Below are 19,604 nucleotides of genomic sequence, written 5' to 3' on the forward strand. Positions count from 1 at the left end.
CACGAAAACCAACGTTTATCATCATTTTCATCTTGCCAACAACTATAACAACTATATTAAATTAATATTCAAAATGTTTTCAACAAGCACCAGTGGTCTAGTGGTAGAATAGTACCCTGCCACGGTACAGACCCGGGTTCGATTCCCGGCTGGTGCAGATTGTAAATTTTTTTTTATCCCGAAAACTAAAAATGCGAAAAATATATTTAAAAAATCTTTCGTTACTTACAACATTTCTTTCTCCTCTTCGTCTTCAACTCTTAACTCATCAGTTTCAAGTCGCAGAAATGAACGGTGGCGCCTTTGATTTTATCGAAGGTAAACAAATCTATTCATCAGTTTTTTTTTTTCTTTTAATTTTTTCGAAAAAAAAATGTTTTGTCGTTTTTGTTTTTGTTTTGTGATTGATTACGTTTTCGGTTCTTTGTGAGCAGAAAACGGAAACGGGAGCGACTCGGACTCGAATTCTGATGACGCGCCGGAGTACTACCAGCCGATCTCCGCCGTGGAAGACAGTGGGAGTTCGGACGACGAGCACGACGGTGAATTCGGACACCTCCCGAACGGTTTTGCCGCGCACGGCGTGGTGGAGAACGGGATCTCGTCTCTGGATCTGAACGACATTACAGAGAAGAGCAGCAGCGACGAGGAGGAAGAAGAGGAGGAGGAGAGGATCAGAGAGTTGTTCGAGAGATCGTCGAGAGAAGACGAGAACCGGCGGAATGCACCACTGACGGCGGAGAACGCGACGAGAGTTATGGAGGCGATGCGCGGAGTGTCCTTCGCCGGAGTGGTTCCCGATTGGGCTGGTCGAGATGCTGATGATCGATGGATTGATCAGCTTCGCAGATTGAGACAATCGTCGAACACTTGACGGAAAATTAGATACTCAATTAGGTGCGATGTTTTTTTCCCTCCAGTTTTTAACTTGTTATTTGGATGAAGATTTAGTTAGAATTTTGTGCTCGAAATGTGTTGAAATTCAATGCGGCTTTGGATACCAAGCATAATCAATTTTAGGTTGCTTTGGCAATGTAAAAAAAATAAGCTAGGTGCAATACTTTGAAAATTCTTTCTACTAAAGTCATGTTTGCCTGTTTGGGTGTATTCTCATTTTTCACATTAGAAGTATTTCAAACCTCGTTAAAACAACGTTTGGTTAACGTAATCCACGTTTTCCGATCCAATAGTATAGTTACTTTTCTCTGTTTGCTTTGTTTTGCTGCTTTGGAATGCATGAACCGATGTTTGGAGCTCTGCAAATTGCAAAATGGCAAACAGAACCTTTGTCCGTTCTTTTGATGATTCCAGCAATAACCTGAAAAATGAGTCCAGAAAAACAAGCATCAGCAGATTCATATAAGCTAGAGGACTCGCCTAACAATGCTAATAGCAGTTCCAAAATATAGTTAACAAACAAGAATCGGTTATCAAAGGCACAATTTAGATAAGCTTCTCATCAATACTTGAAAGAAAACAAAATAAAAAGGTAAAATGAATCAAAATTCCCCAAAAACTAGCTTATGCAATTCAACTATTTTAGAAGTTCCCTCGTTTAACTTCTCCAAAAACTGAAGTGTATAAGCTAATTTTAACTGGTAGGAAAAGTTTTATTCACTTTACCTATTCATTTTCTTCTATAAAATGCTTCTTGAATTTTATTTCCAAACTGAACCTAAATTTGTATATTTATTACCTTTCCGGGTCCGAGTTCATAGCTTTTCTTCAGACCCTTGGTTAGAAGAGTCTGCACTGTTGTTTCCCATTGAACAGGTGAGGTAACCTGCCAAATGCATAACAGGTGCAATTATTTCCCATTCATGTCTTCTTGTTAGATTGAAACAAGTATCAGTAACATACCTGGCATGCCAATATCTTCTTTATTGAGTCAGGATCTGTATGTGGCTGTGCATTCACATTGGAGATGACTGGTATTCTTGGGGTTCTGATTTCTGTTGTTGCCAATGCTGCTTCCAACCTTGACACAGCTGGTTTCATAAAACTAGTGTGGAAAGCACCAGCAACAGCTAGGTGCACCTGCCACAGAGAAGCAAAGGCATTATTTCTTTGAGGAAAGGTGGCATTGGAAAATAGAAGATTAGGGGCAAAGTCATACCGTCATTCGAGCCTTGAAAGACTTTGCCTTGGATTCCAGCACTTCTACTCCTTTTAATCCCCCAGAGACAGCATAGTTTCCCTATCAAAAGACAAGCATTCCAAACAAGCTACTGGTTATATATAATCTAGAAACAGATTTTGCTTAAGCTTATAAATGGTAGATTCACAAGAACCTTACTGGGCACAGGTAATTGGCAATCTGAACCTTCTCAGCTTCAGGAACTTCCTGATTGGCTGCATCACACAATTGTTGGACCTTCTCTGAGTCCAGTCCTATCACACTAACCATAGCACTTTTAGCAGCATTGGCGGCATCCTGGATAAAGAACAGAAGTTATTTCCCAAGATAAGTTGAAGTGAGACAAGAAACTAGACCAGGTACCAGATATTGCTTACCTGCATGGCCTCACCCCTCAGTTTGACCAACTTGAGTCCATCTTCAAAGCTTAAAAGTCAAATTAAATACATGGGATCAATGGCATATCAGTTAAGAGAAAGTTGAACCTCAAAAAAAACCACTCACAGAACAATTTAGTCACACAACTCATGTTCAAAATTACAGAGGTTAGATAATTATTCATTTACATATTTGCTGCAAGCTGACAAAGAATAGTTCTAAACTTAATTCTTATTGATGGATTCTTTTCCCATAGGCTATAAACAATAATTTATTGCAATGTACTAATGAGATTTGAAGCAAACAGAAGATCTTAAAGTCAATGATTCACATTCATAAAACCCATGGTTGGTCACTCACACACTATTCACTAGGTTTCCTTAATGGTTACTAAACTATTCGACACAGAAGTGTTGTGGCAAAAAATGAAAGGGCACATATGCCATAGTTACTTATTATGCTTTTATTGAGAAGATTTCTTGATACGTTGGAAAAAATATGAAAAGAAAATGAAGAAATGAAAGGGAAAACAATAGAAAAGCCATTGTAATAAATGGTAGTTACTCTTGGTAACTCACCTAAAAGCCCCAGCAAATGCCAGAGCAGTATATTCTCCCAGGCTTAAACCACATGTAACATCAACTGAGTCAATAATCTGCTGACCTCCATCACGCGCACGAAGTAGCTCTACAGCAGCAAGACTTGTGACATAAATAGCTGGCTGAAGAAGCAGAGAATCGGATGGTAAACATTGCATCTATGGCATCTTTACAAACAATAGAAATTTCATCAGTAACAGAGTTATGTATTGATGCTAGTTTGATATCATAATCTGTTAATAGCCAATACATCTGTTCTGTGTTTACTTCAAAAAGAATCTTGGTTACAATGGCAAAGGATGTCTAAGGCCAGGTGAGGAGGGAACTGGATACTGAAGAACAAAGTGGAACAGGTGGGATTTGACCCCGTTGGATCAAGTAGTTCCATAATGACTTAGTGCCACTTGAGTTACAGCTATAGGGGTCCTCGTTCCGTTTGTTAACAACAAAGATTTTTTGACATTTGCATATTTTTTAATTTGGCAAAACATAATAGCTAAGGGCACAGAGTTAAAGAAAGTTTTGAACGGACTCTGAAGTAATCCACCTGAAGTATTGTTGTCATAAGAACCAATAATGTGAAGTCTGGAATATGTAAGATCTGTAACCACAACAACAATTGTATTGGATCGAATGTCTTTGAAATATAGAGATGACAGTAATATATATACTCTAGCAACACATTTTTTAACACATACACTTTACTATTTATTAAATTATGTAATAAGAAAAAATACTGGTTAAATAGAAAGTGAAACTTACAAAAATTTGTTATTAATAGAGTGTTGGAAAGATTATATTGTTATATAGCATTTCTTTACACTATTTTTAAACATTGAAATTTGTTAGAAATTATAATTTTTTTATGGTTTTCACTTTGCTTATTTAACAAGTTTCACTAATTTTACAGTTTTTATAAACTTTATCTTATAGAGAAGCGTATGTGTTGCTAGCACTCTTAAACCAAATGAAAGAAATGTAAATATTAAAGGTGGAGCTTACATTTTTGTCCATCCAATGCACAAACAATATAAGTTCAATATGGCCTCTTAAGCTCAAAGTGAGGCTAAGGGTTAGTCCCTCTCTGAGAGGCATTCGCCAGAAATGTAGAACAATCCAAGTGGAAAAGAATTTGAGAACGTAGCCAGTAATAACCATGACAATCAATGGTTCTAAGCTGGACCAACCAGAAGCACTCATGGCATAGAAATCAGTGTATGATCCCACCATAATGAATGAGAATGGTAGAAGAATATCAGCCATAATTGTTTCGGTCTTTTGTACAATTGTTGCTCCCACACGAGGCCCATCTGGAATTACCAGGCCCAAAAATACTGGCCCATTAGCAATTGCTATGCCAAACATGTCAGTTAAGAAGCCCATTACAAGAGCCCCTAGAAAAATTGCAACCACAAAGGACTGTTGCTCAGGGTGCCCTTCAGGAGTATTGTTATTGATCCATATCATAGCGGGCCTAACACAAAACATAAGGAATGCCATCAAGCCCACAAAAGAAATCATATATCATAAGGTATTGATCATCTTAGTTTCTCCTTAACTTGATGCCTCAAATGCCATGATACAAAGCATACCAAATGAGTCACCAATTAATGCTATGGACAGTGCACTTCGACCCATGTCTGAGTTTAGAAGGCTAAACTCTTTGAGGATGTGGTAGAGAACAGGGAATGTTGTGATCCGCAAGTAACCTGATATTGATCCTAGTGAAGGAATCAAGGTCATTTCTTTGTCCATGTTTTTTCTCATGCATAGTGCCACCATGGGGATTGTTATGCCTATGTGTCGTTGGAACCATCTAGATTACCCCAAAAAGGAAGACCCAACAATCATACCACCCTTCAAACACACATACACATGTGAAAATTTTACCAACATTTGATTAGATGGTAGCGATAATGAATCTATTTATTATAAAAGTAACTCTTTTAAAGTTAGTTATTATTCTCAGCATTTTAAGAACGTGTTATATATATATATAATTTGATATTAATTAATGTAACAAAAGGACATAATATCACTCTAATATTAACAATATGATGAATAAATGTAATTACAAGATGGAGGAAGCGGCTTACTATTATTTGATATATGATTACAGGTTGTTTGAGGGGCTTAAGAAGAACTTGGAGACTGTGAGTGATGAGAGTATTTAAAATGAGATTGAACATGATTAGTGAGAAGGAGAGAGCTAAAGGATTGTCACCATTGAAGATGCCAACAGGGTGAGAATGTTGAGCTGATTGACAAAAAATGGGGAAAGAAATTGTATTGTTGTTCATAGTAACGTCAACCATGTTTTGTTGCAGGATAGGGGGAGGATCGAATTCTTCCTTCCATCCATTGGATGTTTGCAACCAACTATGTGTTTGTAATAACCTTGTCATGCATGAAGCTTTCAGAAAATCATGCTCAAGCAAAAAATCACAAAAGAAAAAATAGGCACAGAGATAGAGGGAAAGGAGAAACATTATACTTACATAATTGTTAGTATTTAGTATGAAATAATTAGTTCTAGTATAAATCCAAGGTCATGTGTTTTAATTTTATTATAAAATATTAAATAAAAATGCAAATTATTATTTTATTTTTTTATTCTGAAAATAATATTTGATTTGGCGGAAATCATGCATTGTGTCTCTACATTACAAATTCTTAAGATCACACATTTTTTCACACCATTTTTTTTTAGAGGACTTTCACACTTAATTATACCACTATAAATTACACTATTTAACTCTCATATAATCAACTACAATGTTATATAAAATATGGTTTTTTATTGATCCATCTTCAAATTATAATTACATCAGTTTTATTAAAATTTAAAAAGAAACTATGAACATATTATCAAAGAGGTATTAGTTTGATATATTTTAAAAGTATATTGTCTGTCTTCAAATTTTAATGTATATCAACGGAGTATTACTAATTTTATTTTAATATATGATTTTTAAATATGATAGAGTGAGACTTTGTGTAAGAATACAATGCACAGACATTGCACATATTTGTATATTTTATATTAATTTCACAATTTTAATTTTCATAAGAATCTTTAATTTTAAATTTTTTTATACTATTAACTAATTAAAAATCATTATAAATATATAAGTTTAAAATAATTATTAAAAAAATATTAATCTTACGATACACAAGAATCAATGATGATTACATAACAAACTATGTAAAAAAAAAAAAACTTATACTATCCATACATTTTAATTAAATTCTTAATTTCATGCATGATTTCCGTGAAGTCTTGGACACTTTTTTATGTATATTGTTCGGCTAATCATATACAAGCTTATGCATAATTTTTTTTTATATATATGCAAGTTCATTGTTGGTCGTCAAAATTAAATTTCTTTGAACATTATCGATATTATTTAACAATTCTAATATTAAATTTTCTTGAGAGTGATTAAACCTCCTGGTTTGGTCTGCTTCAAATCAAAGAATAAAAATGCCATTTTGCAAACTTCTATTAACTTCTAAATTTAATATTTTTTTAATTATTGTGATCATCCCTGGATCCCATGAGTAATTTTATGAACATCAAATTATAGTGTAAAGAGTAAAATGCCATGGAGAGAGACCGCAAACATGGGGTCCCATGATATAAATTCTGAGACAGTCTTAGGGCCCCTAAATTGCAATCAACAGTAGGCCCATGAAGAATGAATTTTCAGCAAAGCATAGAGATTCAGAGGAATTGAATATGGTTCAGCTCAACTTTAGCCGCCAAATGTCAGGGTACAGAATTTAAAGCCTTGGATGGTGGAACCCAGATTTTGTAATAATGATATAATTTTTTTAACCTGTGCAACTTTTTATATATTAACCTTTGTTAATGACTCATTTTTTTATTAATTTTAATTAACTAATTGATTATATAATTCTTTTGAAAAAGTAATTGTTTCTCTCTTATTTATTTTATAGATTCACTTTGATATAATCTTTCTTTTCTCATTAAACTAATAATAATTAGTAAACTTAATAAATAAATAAATGAAATAATTATTTTTTATGATAAATCAAGATTAATATTTATTACCTAAAATGCTGAAAACAAATTTTAGATAAAATTTATATACCATTTTTTAACCGTGCAACTTTATTTTCTGCACTTTATGTAACAAAGGTTAATCATGAATCTTTTTTAAAAAATAACTATTTTTGTTATTCTTTTTGTAAGTTTACTTAAATTAAAACTTTTAGTAATCATTATTAGTTTAATGGAAAGAGATATTACATTTAAGTGGATCTATAAAATAATGAGAGAGATAATTATTCTTTCTAAAAAATTTACAATTAATTAGTTAATTAAAGTTGGTTGAGAGTGAATTGAGAGTGGATGCAACTTTGCATAGGTTAAAAAAATCGATAATGATAACAACACAAATATGGAAAATGTTATCCTATATAAAATTATGACTTAAATACACTTTTCCTTCCTACAATTTAATATTTTTCTCATTTTTATCCCTATAAACTTTTTTATTTTAGTCCTTACAAAATGTATTTGTTTTATTTTTTGTCATAAGATGCTTTGGATAGGGTTTTCAACAGTAAAAAAAGTGTTTTAAAGAGTGAAAAATATTATCCAAAATATTGTAATGATGGAAAACAAAACAAACACAGTTTACAAGGACTAAAACAAAAAAAAAATTGTAAGGACGAAAATAAAAAAAACTAATTTTCTGGAATGAAAAAAGATATTTAAGCCTAAAATTTTCTATGCCTAATATAAATTTTTGATTATAAAGATATGAAAAATGATATTGACATGGAGAATGTGAGTTATCATCCATTTCGATAAAGAAATAAAATAAATTATATATATATATATATATATATATATATATATATATATATATATATATATATATATATATAAGGAATGGTCCAATTACATCTAGTAACTTAAATAATTATTATATTATTTAATAATTTCATATAAAATATAATTTTTATAGATACTAACAAATGTTGAAATGGACAATGTGATTTAATGATAATTTAACAATTATTATACCGTTAAATTATTCTCCATTCAATCTCAAATATGAGGAAAAAAAACATGTCCTGTTAACAAAAAAAAGTTAGTTAACTATATTTAATTGTATCAATTTTAATTAAAAAGTATTTTTTTCAATTTATCCTTAATTGGAATTTGGTATAAGAATGAGAAAAAATTCTTTGAAACTACCATCTCAATTAAATAAAAGATATTTTAAACATAATAACATCAAATAAGATTAAATTAGTTAAAATTTTATATCAAATTTTGTTAAAATTGAACATCAATAAATAAGTAATTAAATAATTTATATTTTAATATGTTTTAAAAAAAATTATATTAAATATATTTTATATGCAGCTGAAGTACATTATTATATATGTGATACATTATGGTAACACTTACATTCTAATAGGATGTATTAACTTATTTTGAGAATTATTGGTATCCATTACATTTTATTCTAAGTATTAGGTTTGAAAATATTAGCAAAATTAGAACGATAAAGAAGAATTATGAATTCAATAGTGTTAACTGTTAACATTACTTTCAAGGTAAAAATTCATGATAGAAAGTAATCAAAAATCACTAAAGGATTGTTTTCCCTTAAAAGTTTGAGCCATTGATGGTCAAGATGATTCATTTTCATCCACCATAAACATTTTGGTCGGTCACTTTGCCACTGTCATCCAATGCCATCCTCCAATGTGTAAATTAATTACTAGTTGGATGTTCTCATAAGATATCAACATCATTCAATAATTCAATAACAAAATGGTACTTTTCCAAAGCATTTGATCTCCAAAATCTATATTGAGAGTATTTTTAAAACAAGTGCTACAGTTCAGAAAAAAATTCCATTGATTATTATACATTATAGTGTGTAATGAATTATTAAATTTTGATATTTTATCTTAAAAATTATCGTAAAGTGAAAATTTTTTATTATGTCCGTCTTAAAATAAGTATTGTATTTGGGAGAAAATTTTGTCCAAAAATAAATATCGCATTTGACTTTTTAATGTAACATTGATTATTTTTCATCAATACTTCTAATAAATTTTACTTTAATTTTATAATCTACTATTAATATTGTTATCTTTCATTTATTTAATAAGATTAATTTTGTAAAACTATCACTCTTTTTTATCTCTTAAAACAACTTAGAATGACACTTCTTTTCAAACAAAAGAACTATCATATAGTAATAAATTAGTATATCTTGAAAATCTTATTTTACTGTATAATTATTTAATATTTTATCATCATGTTCTTATTAGGAACACCATGAGCTACTAGAATAATCAGTATTTTATCATAGAAAAGCAGCGAGTTTAAATAATATTTTATTTCTTACCAATTTTATTTAGATTTTAATTTTTACTAATATAATAAATTGTGCCTTGTACGGATCTTAAATTTATAATTTACAAATTCTTATATTATTATAATTTTTAATATATTTGTAATTTTTTTACTTCAAATATATATATATATATATATATATATATATATATATATATATATATATATATATATATATATATATATATATATATATATATATATATATATATATATATATATATATATATATATATGTCTATGTGTTCACACATGTGTGTATGTGTGCGTGCGTGTGCATATACTTATAAGTATAATAGGTATCCGTTAAAAATTAAATTAAAAACAAAAAAAATTGAAGCATATGGTTACACTAAAATAAATACTTTTATAACATATATTTCCAGTAAAAAATAAATAATTTTGAATTTTTATATTTATAAGAATTCCGATGATGCGCCGGAGTACTACCAGCCGATCTCGTCTCTGGATCTGAGCAATGTTACAGAGAAGAGCAAAGAAGACGAGAACCGGCGGAATGTGCCGCTAACGACGGAGAACGCGATGAGAGTTATGGAGGCGATGCGCGGAGTGTCCTTCGCTGGAGTGGTTCCCGATTGGGCTGGTTGAGATGCTGATGATCAATGGATTGATCAGCTTCACAGATTGAGACAATCGTCAAACACTTGACGGAAAATTAGATACTCAATTAGGTGCAATGTTCTTTTCCCTCCAGTTTTGAACTTGTTATTTGGATGAAGATTTAGTTAGAATTTTGTGCTCGAAATGTGTTGAAATTCAATGCGTCTTTGGATACAAGCATAATCAATTTTAGTTCCATGTGTTGAAATTCAATGCGTCTTTGGATATCAAGCATAATCAATTTTAGTTCCAAAAACCGGTGAAAAATTGAAAAATTAGAAGCAACAAAGAGTTGCTTTGGCAATGTGAAAAAATAAGCAATGTGCAATACTTGAAAATTCTTTCTACTAAAGTCATGTTTGCCTGTTTGGGTGTATTCTCATTTTTCACATTAGAAGTATTTCAAACCTCGCTAAAACAACGTTTGGTTCAACGTAATCCACGTTTTCCGATCCAATAGTATAGTTACTTTTCTCTGTTTGCTTTGTTTTGCTGCTTTGGAATGCATGAACCGATGTTGGGAGCTGTGCAAATTGCAAAATGACAAACAGAACAGAGTAAAACGTTTCTTCTAATTATTATTAAGCCTGTGTAAAAGGCTAAAAAAACTATATTTGTTACAAAGAAGCATAAACATAATTAACTCCGAGACACATTGTCTAAGATTACAAAAACAGAAAAATTCTAGTGCCGAGCGCAATCACTTATCTAACTCATGAATTATAATTTATAACATTTTAACTTCAAAACTGGCATTCAAATCTGACTGGAGCTGCTCCTTGCTTTCAAAGTTTCAAGTTCCATGCATTCTCCTGATTTAGCTAACGCACATTCTCTCTTGGAAAAAATGTTATTAGTTTTGTTCATTCGAACACGAAGGAGCAAGGTCCCACACACTAAGCCCCAATATTTTCAATATCAGCACCTTTGTCCGTTCTTTTGATGATTCCAGCAATAACCTGAAAAATGAGTCCAGAAAAACAAGCATCAGCAGATTCATAAAAGCTAGAGGACTCACCTAACAATGCTAATAGCAGTTCCAAAATATAGTTAACAAACAAGAATCGGTTATCAAAGGCACAATTTAGATAAGCTTCTCATCAATACTTGAAAGAAGACAAAATAAAAAGGTAAAATGAATCAAAATTCCCCAAAAACTAGCTTATGCAATTCAACTATTTTAGAAGTTCCCTCGTTTAACTTCTCCAAAAACTGAAGTGTATAAGCTAATTTTAACTGGTAGGAAAAGTTTTATTCACTTTACCTATTCATTTTCTTCTATAAAATGCTTATTGAATTTTATTTCCAAACTGAACCTAAATTTGTATATTTATTACCTTTCCGGGTCCGAGTTCATAGCTTTTCTTCAGACCCTTGGTTAGAAGAGTCTGCACTGTTGTTTCCCATTGAACAGGTGAGGTAACCTGCCAAATGCATAACAGGTGCAATTATTTCCCATTCATGTCTTCTTGTTAGATTGAAACAAGTATCAGTAACATACCTGGCATGCCAATATCTTCTTTATTGAGTCAGGATCTGTATGTGGCTGTGCATTCACATTGGAGATGACTGGTATTCTTGGGGTTCTGATTTCTGTTGTTGCCAATGCTGCTTCCAACCTTGACACAGCTGGTTTCATAAAACTAGTGTGGAAAGCACCAGCAACAGCTAGGCGCACCTGCCACAGAGAAGCAAAGGCATTATTTCTTTGAGGAAAGGTGGCATTGGAAAATAGAAGATTAGGGGCAAAGTCATACCGTCATTCGAGCCTTGAAAGACTTTGCCTTGGATTCCAGCACTTCTACTCCTTTTAATCCCCCGGAGACAGCATAGTTTCCCTATCAAAAGACAAGCATTCCAAACAAGCTACTGGTTATATATAATCTAGAAACAGATTTTGCTTAAGCTTATAAAAAGGTAGATTCACAAGAACCTTACTGGGCACAGGTAATTGGCAATCTGAACCTTCTCAGCTTCAGGAACTTCCTGATTGGCTGCATCACACAATTGTTGGACCTTCTCTGAGTCCAGTCCTATCACACTAACCATAGCACTTTTAGCAGCATCAGCGGCATCCTGGATAAAGAACAGAAGTTATTTCCCAAGATAAGTTGAAGTGAGACAAGAAACTAGATCAGGTACCAGATATTGCTTACCTGCATGGCCTCACCCCTCAGTTTGACCAACTTGAGTCCATCTTCAAAGCTTAAAAGTCAAATTAAATACATGGGATCAATGGCATATCAGTTAAGAGAAAGTTGAACCTCAAAAAAAACCACTCACAGAACAATTTAGTCACACAACTCATGTTCAAAATTACAGAGGTTAGATAATTATTCATTTACATATTTGCTGCAAGCTGACAAAGAATCTAAACTTCTTAATTCTTATTGATGGATTCTTTTCCCATAGGCTATAAACAATAATTTATTGCAATGTACTAATGAGATTTGAAGCAAACAGAAGATCTTAAAGTCAATGATTCACATTCATAAAACCCATGGTTGGTCACTCACACACTATTCACTAGGTTTCCTTAATGGTTACTAAACTATTCGACACAGAAGTGTTGTGGCAAAAAATGAAAGGGCACATATGCCATAGTTACTTATTATGCTTTTATTGAGAAGATTTCTTGATACGTTGGAAAAAATATGAAAAGAAAATGAAGAAATGAAAGGGAAAACAATAGAAAAGCCATTGTAATAAATGGTAGTTACTCTTGGTAACTCACCTAAAAGCCCCAGCAAATGCCAGAGCAGTATATTCTCCCAGGCTTAAACCACATGTAACATCAACTGAGTCAATAATCTGCTGACCTCCATCACGCGCACGAAGTAGCTCTACAGCAGCAAGACTTGTGACATAAATAGCTGGCTGAAGAAGCAGAGAATCGGATGGTAAACATTGCATCTATGGCATCTTTACAAACAATAGAAATTTCATCAGTAACAGAGTTATGTATTGATGCTAGTTTGATATCATAATCTGTTAATAGCCAATACATCTGTTCTGTGTTTACTTCAAAAAGAATCTTGGTTACAATGGCAAAGGATGTCTAAGGCCAGGTGAGGAGGGAACTGGATACTGAAGAACAAAGTGGAACAGGTGGGATTTGACCCCGTTGGATCAAGTAGTTCCATAATGACTTAGTGCCAATTGAGTTACAGCTATAGGGGTCCTCGTTCCTTTTGTTAACAACAAAGATTTTTTGACATTTGCATATTTTTTAATTTGGCAAAACATAATAGCTAAGGGCACAGATTTAAAGAAAGTTTTGAACGGACTCTGAAGTAATCCACCAGAAGTATTTTCCATTTAACTTCCAACCATTAAACTGAAATTGCCTTGACCAGTTAGTTATTTTGCATAATGCCAATTCCATAGAACTCCACTATGCCGGAATGATCTTCAGTTTTGAAATTATCTATATCAAATTAACCAATGAATCACAATTCACAAATAGCATGCAAATTTTCAGCACACTATTTTATATAACATTTACGCACTTAAAGCATATGCTTGCTTTTTGAGTTTCAAGCAATAGCAGTGCAAAGATACTTCCCTAACTTAAGGTAGAGTATCTCAAACAGTAAATAACTAGTACATAAGTATAAATTACAGCTTATTCCAAGATAAATAACAACTCATTACAACACTAGTATTGAGCTATTTTTTTGTTTCCTTTACTGGCCAATGACTATTTTTACATGAAAACTACGTGAGAGGGGGTGGGGCAATGGAATACAACTACTATACCAATTTTTAGATATCTTTTAGTAGAACAGAGAAAAAATTCCATTCAATTGATCGTGAAGTGTTAGAGTAGTCTTACACTAATATGAAGGGAATGAAATAATAATGAAGTTAACATATAAGTAAATTAATAAACATTAAGTTGGTTTCATCAATTCATCCTATATCTCCCAAATTGGGGGGGATCAGGCTTCAATCCATTCCATTATAGTATAAACATGAACAATCTAAATAATGGCAACCAAAGTCATTCTACAATCTACATCATATCCCGTTGTTCCATCAATAGTCTATGCCAGATGAGAACAGCCTAGATTGCTAGTTTATACTGAACACATAGTTTGACAAAAGCATTAAAGTATATACCTGGCTGATAACAGTTGAATCTAGCTTTTCTTTTGGCCCATTGATGCATATATCAAGAAGATCAAACCTGAATGCAGAAATTACGTCATATGAGAGATAAAACAATAATAATATAAAAACTTCAAAAAGAAAAAATTGATTACAAATTAAGCTTGTAAGTAACTACCCCAATACGTCGTTTGCCTTGTTGAACAAAACCGCAGCAGTAGGCACATTCTGAGCTTCTTTCCCCATTCCAACAGCTTGAGCACCCTGCAATCACAGAAACATTACATTCACAAAAACTTGTGTTTGTGTGTGTTTTTTTTTCTTCATTAATTCGAAATTCCAAACGATGTCGTTTTGAGGAAGGGGGAGTTTACCTGGCCGGGGAAGAGGAATGAAGTGGAGGCCTTGTAATCGGCGAACAGAGCGTCGCGGAGAGAAGGCTGAGATCCGGCGGAGACGGTCATGGAAAGCCTAGATCGAGTGAGAGGGAGGGTTCTTGTTCCATGGGCGAAGAAGGGAGTGGAAGGAAGAACGAGAGAGGAAGACATGGCACAGAATGAGGGAGTAGTGCGAAGGAAAAAGGGAATGAAAATGGTTAATCAAAGCTTGCATAAATGGGACGTTGATTTTGTCAAGAGACGGAGCTTACAAGATGAAGACGTTGGTGTTATTAGAATTTAGCCTTTTCAAACCGCCCAGCTAATGAATGATGATGATATCAGTTCTCAAGCTGAAAACAACGGGGTAAAGCAAACAAAAATGAATATATATATATAGAGAGAGAGAGAGAGAGAGAGAGAGAGATTAATAAAAATCAATTATATTTTCAAAAACACTTTTTTTACCATATTAAAATACAAATAGACTTGATTAATTATAAAATTAGTTGAAAATATTTTTTATATTCTTGAAAATAATTAAGATTATGTTTGATTAAATTATTTTTTATGGGAATATTTATTATAGTTGCTAAAATATTTTTATCATTACCTTAAGGATGTTATTTTTTTTTTTATCTTTTTATAAAGCAAACAATGTTATTATAAGACCAATAAATAAAGCAAATTACACTCAAAATGTTATATTATATAACTCTCATTAACATGAGAAAATGTCTCTCACTACTCATACTCTTTTAAAAATCATCATATTGACGGTAAATAAAAGTTAACATATGAACAAAAATTTTAAAAATTTTAAAAATAGAAAACATAAATAAATAGATCATTAATAAAAAAGTGTTACAGTGGAACGTTGAGATTAAATATTTAAGAAAGATAAAATTATTGTTTATCCAAATAAAAAAATATATCTTAAATTAATTAATTTATTAGTTTACAAATTACAATAAACGACGGATTATTTTCTCTGTTGTACAAGTGTGTTCGAGAGATTGAAAAATTTAGCCAGGAAATAAATGTCCCCTTAGTTACCCTTATTATAAGAAGTTTTGTCTTGGGTAAGTTCTCCGGCAAATTGTCCTAATGGGACTCATTTTACAAATTATTTTTTTCAATGAGTCTGTTTCTAAATTATTTTTAAAGGGGGTTCGTTTTTTATATGAAACGTCATGCAAATCGCCATTGCAATTGGCGAAATGGCCATCGTGGTTTTTCGTCACTGCTACTGGCGAAAAAGCCAATGGTTTTGCTGCTCGTGCTGGCGGTACAACCATGCACTAGATTTGTCTGTTTGACCGGCAAAAATGGTGCAGCAGGCGCAGGTCTAGGGCAGCAGGGCTAGGCAGTAGGTCACAGGCCAAGGCTGGTTTCGCCACAGGGCCTAGCGAAATAGGTCTGTACATGTTGCAGCTCCCATTGGCGATTTGCAATTCCTTTAAATACCAGCTTCTCCTCTTATGCTTTCGTGCCTTTCTTAAACTTGTTAGCCTTTGAAATTTTATCAGCCTTCTTCAACTTTCTGAGCTTTGAAAATGTATAAAGTTTGTGAATCAAAATTTTGTTTGGTATCATATTTATTTTAAAGTAATTATTTTCAGTCCAAAATAAAGTTTGAATTTGAAGTTTCTTTTATTTTTTTAATTAAATTAGCTTAGTGTTGATGCTTTGTTGTGTTAATTTAAATATCAACAGCTTAAAAATTAGTGTTAATTTAAATATCAACAACTTAAAGATTAGTATTAATTTAAATATCAATAGCTTAGAAATTAGTATTAATTTAAATATCAACAGCCCTAGAACTGTAAATACAAAATAAATTTAAATAACAGCAACCTAGAAGAAGCTAGTATTAATTTAAATATTAACAGCCCTAGAAGTCTTAATGCAAACTAAATTTAAATAATAATAGTTGTTTACTCACCACCATGAAGAACAAGCAGGAAGGAAGAAGGAAGGAGGAAATGATTTCGCTATAATCTTTGGTGAAACAAGCAAGGAAGCACAACATGAGGACACTAGGAAATTTTTTTATCATGCAGCTCACACCATTACACCATGTACGCATTAAATAGAAAAAGAAGCACAACATGAGGAGGCTGTTTCGCAAACTCTGTTGGCGAAAACTGCCTGCACCTCTGCACATCTGCACCTATCCTCCCTGCCACCTGCACACCCACTTGCACACCTGCACCTCCTCTACCCATCACGCAAGCTAATTCGCCAGTCAAACTGGCGGGATCAAGTGGATGGCGATATCACCAAAACCAGTAGCGAAACCACTGGCTTTTTCGCCAGTGGCAGTGGCGAAAAGCCATGTGTTGCTCAGACAGCCATTTTGCTAGTTGCAATGGCGTTTTGCATGGCGTTCCATGTAAAAAACGAACCCCCTTTAGAAATAGTTTCGAAACAGATCCATTCAAGGAAATAGTTTGTAAAATGAGCCCAATTGGGGCAATTTGCCTAAGTTCTCCACCACCAATTAATGGGAATGTGGATGAAATGGAAAGCACAGATTGATCAATCTTCGACATGACAGTACGGATACGGACACAACGAGCCACTTGCGGAGCCTTATACAACCAACTTGAACCCTACATCACAATTGTTTTACTGAAATTAATATTAATTATTATAATTAACTAAAAAGGGTAATTGTGTCAACTACTACAAAAGAGTATTTGTGTAAACTTCATTTAAAAAATAATAATTAAAATACAATATCAAAGGTTACCAGGCCAGACATCCCAACCGTCCAATCTTATACAGTAAATCTAACGGTTATAACAATTGATCCACCATAACATCTTCCTTTAATGGTCCACGGTCTACGGTCTATGATAGCCAATAAAAAACAACCTTTGATGTTGGTTTAATAATTTTACACAAAATTATTTTTGAAATAATTTTATTAAATACAAATCACTTTAATTTAAACTCGTTTTTAAATAAAATTTATTTTATGGATCTAAGTTTGTTCAAAATAAGCTAATCCCCACTCACCCAATAAAATCTAACATAGTTCCTCTTAGGTTTTTTTTTTTTTACCTAAGTGCACATTCTTTCTCTTGATTTTTTTCACAATACACCTATTCAAAAATTATTTTCCAAACTACACTACTTGCACCCTATAGGTAGGAAGTCGGGTTTGGCCACCCCAACTTCCGTGCTTGAGGTTTTTTTTTTAAAATTTAAACTATTAAAAAATATAAATATTATATTATATAAATATATTTTTAATTATTTTTAAAAATATTTTTTATTAAAATAATTTTTAATTTTTTTTAAAGAGAAATATATAGATAAAGAAAAATGAAAAAAATTAGATAAAATTATAGTATAATTTTTTTAGCTATGTTGTATGTAATTTTTTAGTTAAATTTATGTGCAGTTGATATTTTTTCGTTACGTTCGTTAATTAAAAAATAAGAAAATTAGTTAGCAATATTAAAATAAATTAAAAAATACAGTGAAAAAATAATTGATATATCTGTCTTATACAATAAACATAAAATTTAAAAGTGTGGTAACTGAGATGATAGTCGAGAATAATAAAACATTAAAAAGTACAATTGCAACGCAAATATGACAAAACTAATGATAATATGAAATATGTTGTGCAGGATACATGTCTTCTTCTATTTTGATTACTGGTTTGTTAAAAATAACCAAAGTTTTATTGGGTAGAATCGTGTCCAAGAGTTGGATTGTGCTAACACCTTTAGCACGTCTTCGTCATTTTTCAATTCTGTTATTTCATATTCAATTAAATTTTCTGAATAATTAGCATGCCTTGGTTGTCGAAAGAACAACCGTCTAACAAATTATGATTCGTGAATTCCATAAGGGGAACTTCTATATGTGCAACTTGCTTGATTAAATCCTTGAGTTTGTCCATGCTACATCCCGAAGGAATGCCAAATCTTATTGGATTTGTTCCAGTGAAGGAGTAACCCAAAAACCCACCTTGGCGTGGTATGTTCCATTTCCCATTGTAATACATAATTACATCATGAATATGAGTGATAGTGGATTGAAGCAGGTTGAGTATAACATCCGGTGTTCTATTGATGATACATAATAATTCTATAGGGCCAACATACGAGTATTGTTCATTGCACATTAACATTGTGTAAACATCATCATCATTTTCAATTGTAGAAATTGAAAAAAATATTGCTGACCTGCATCTACGAATGGTTGTCAATAGTAGATTTTATCCACTAATTGATCGTTGGTTAGTTGAAGGGTGTTGTGCATTCTATGCTTGAGTGTATCAAAAGAACAGTCATTAGGAACTCACATTGATGTTGGAGTGAGACTTTGAAAATAAAAACCATTTTGGTTGTGAGTGATTGATCCATTTGGAAAAAATGAAGGCTAATCTCGAGTTAGCAATGGTTTGACTGCTTGTTTCTCCCAAAAATGACATAGTAATAAGATTGAATTTGATTTATGAAGGTATGCTGTGTGAAATTGTGAGTTTGTATTAAGGGTGTTTTGTGTTATTTATAGTTGTATGAACATTTTGCCACATTGATGTGTATTGGAATCTCATAAGGTTAGAGTTGTGTTCCTGTTAAAGGGTTCTCTAGGATTCAATGTTTCTTTTCCTTGGTAATTGATGTAGAAAATGTTCATTATAATTTCAGAGTGAAAAAAGAGATTTTGAGTTATCCATTTCATGTCAATTTTGTTGGTGAGACATTTAATTTTTCAGAGACTAGTGAAAATTGTAAAGTGTTGTCAATTTGGACTGGGATTTTTCCCATGTAACTAATGCAGTAGACGTCAATGATAATTTTCAGAGTGAAAAAAGAGATCATGAGTTGTCTATTTCATGTCAGTTTTGTTGATGAGACATTTAATTTTTTAAAGACGTGTGCAAATTGTAGAATGTTGTCAATTTGGACTGTGATTTTTCCGTTGTAATTAATGCAGCAGACATCTATGAT

General features: G+C 32.2%; 3 protein-coding genes and 1 non-coding gene across 4 annotated transcripts; 2 read left to right on the forward strand and 2 right to left on the reverse strand.

The window, feature by feature from the left end:
* Positions 1-86: 86 nt before the first annotated feature.
* On the forward strand, positions 87-157 carry TRNAG-GCC (transfer RNA glycine (anticodon GCC)). Its single transcript has one exon. It is a non-coding gene; the product is annotated as a tRNA-Gly (tRNA).
* Positions 141-1,107, forward strand: LOC100807340 (uncharacterized). Its single transcript, XM_003538270.4, has 2 exons — positions 141-318; positions 435-1,107. The coding sequence occupies exons 1-2, from the start codon at positions 192-194 to the stop codon at positions 872-874; spliced, it is 567 nt and encodes a 188-aa protein (XP_003538318.2). The 5' UTR covers positions 141-191; the 3' UTR covers positions 875-1,107.
* LOC100782227 (malonyl CoA-acyl carrier protein transacylase-like) lies at positions 672-3,385 on the reverse strand. The gene is made up of 7 exons (XM_006591188.4): positions 3,094-3,385; positions 2,515-2,563; positions 2,297-2,434; positions 2,117-2,197; positions 1,861-2,037; positions 1,697-1,783; positions 672-1,318 (listed from the first exon to the last, which is right to left on the reverse strand). The coding sequence occupies exons 1-7, from the start codon at positions 3,270-3,272 to the stop codon at positions 1,196-1,198; spliced, it is 834 nt and encodes a 277-aa protein (XP_006591251.1). The 5' UTR covers positions 3,273-3,385; the 3' UTR covers positions 672-1,195.
* A 7,311-nt stretch (positions 3,386-10,696) lies between these two features.
* LOC100806812 (malonyl CoA-acyl carrier protein transacylase) lies at positions 10,697-16,695 on the reverse strand. Its single transcript, XM_014764086.3, has 11 exons — positions 16,574-16,695; positions 14,626-14,981; positions 14,430-14,515; positions 14,264-14,330; positions 12,876-13,018; positions 12,298-12,346; positions 12,080-12,217; positions 11,899-11,979; positions 11,643-11,819; positions 11,479-11,565; positions 10,697-11,100 (listed from the first exon to the last, which is right to left on the reverse strand). The coding sequence occupies exons 2-11, from the start codon at positions 14,797-14,799 to the stop codon at positions 11,038-11,040; spliced, it is 1,065 nt and encodes a 354-aa protein (XP_014619572.1). The 5' UTR covers positions 14,800-14,981; positions 16,574-16,695; the 3' UTR covers positions 10,697-11,037.
* Positions 16,696-19,604: the final 2,909 nt, after the last annotated feature.

Source organism: Glycine max, chromosome 11 (assembly GCF_000004515.6).
Source record: "Glycine max cultivar Williams 82 chromosome 11, Glycine_max_v4.0, whole genome shotgun sequence".
In the NCBI taxonomy this organism is placed as follows: Eukaryota; Viridiplantae; Streptophyta; class Magnoliopsida; order Fabales; family Fabaceae; genus Glycine; species Glycine max.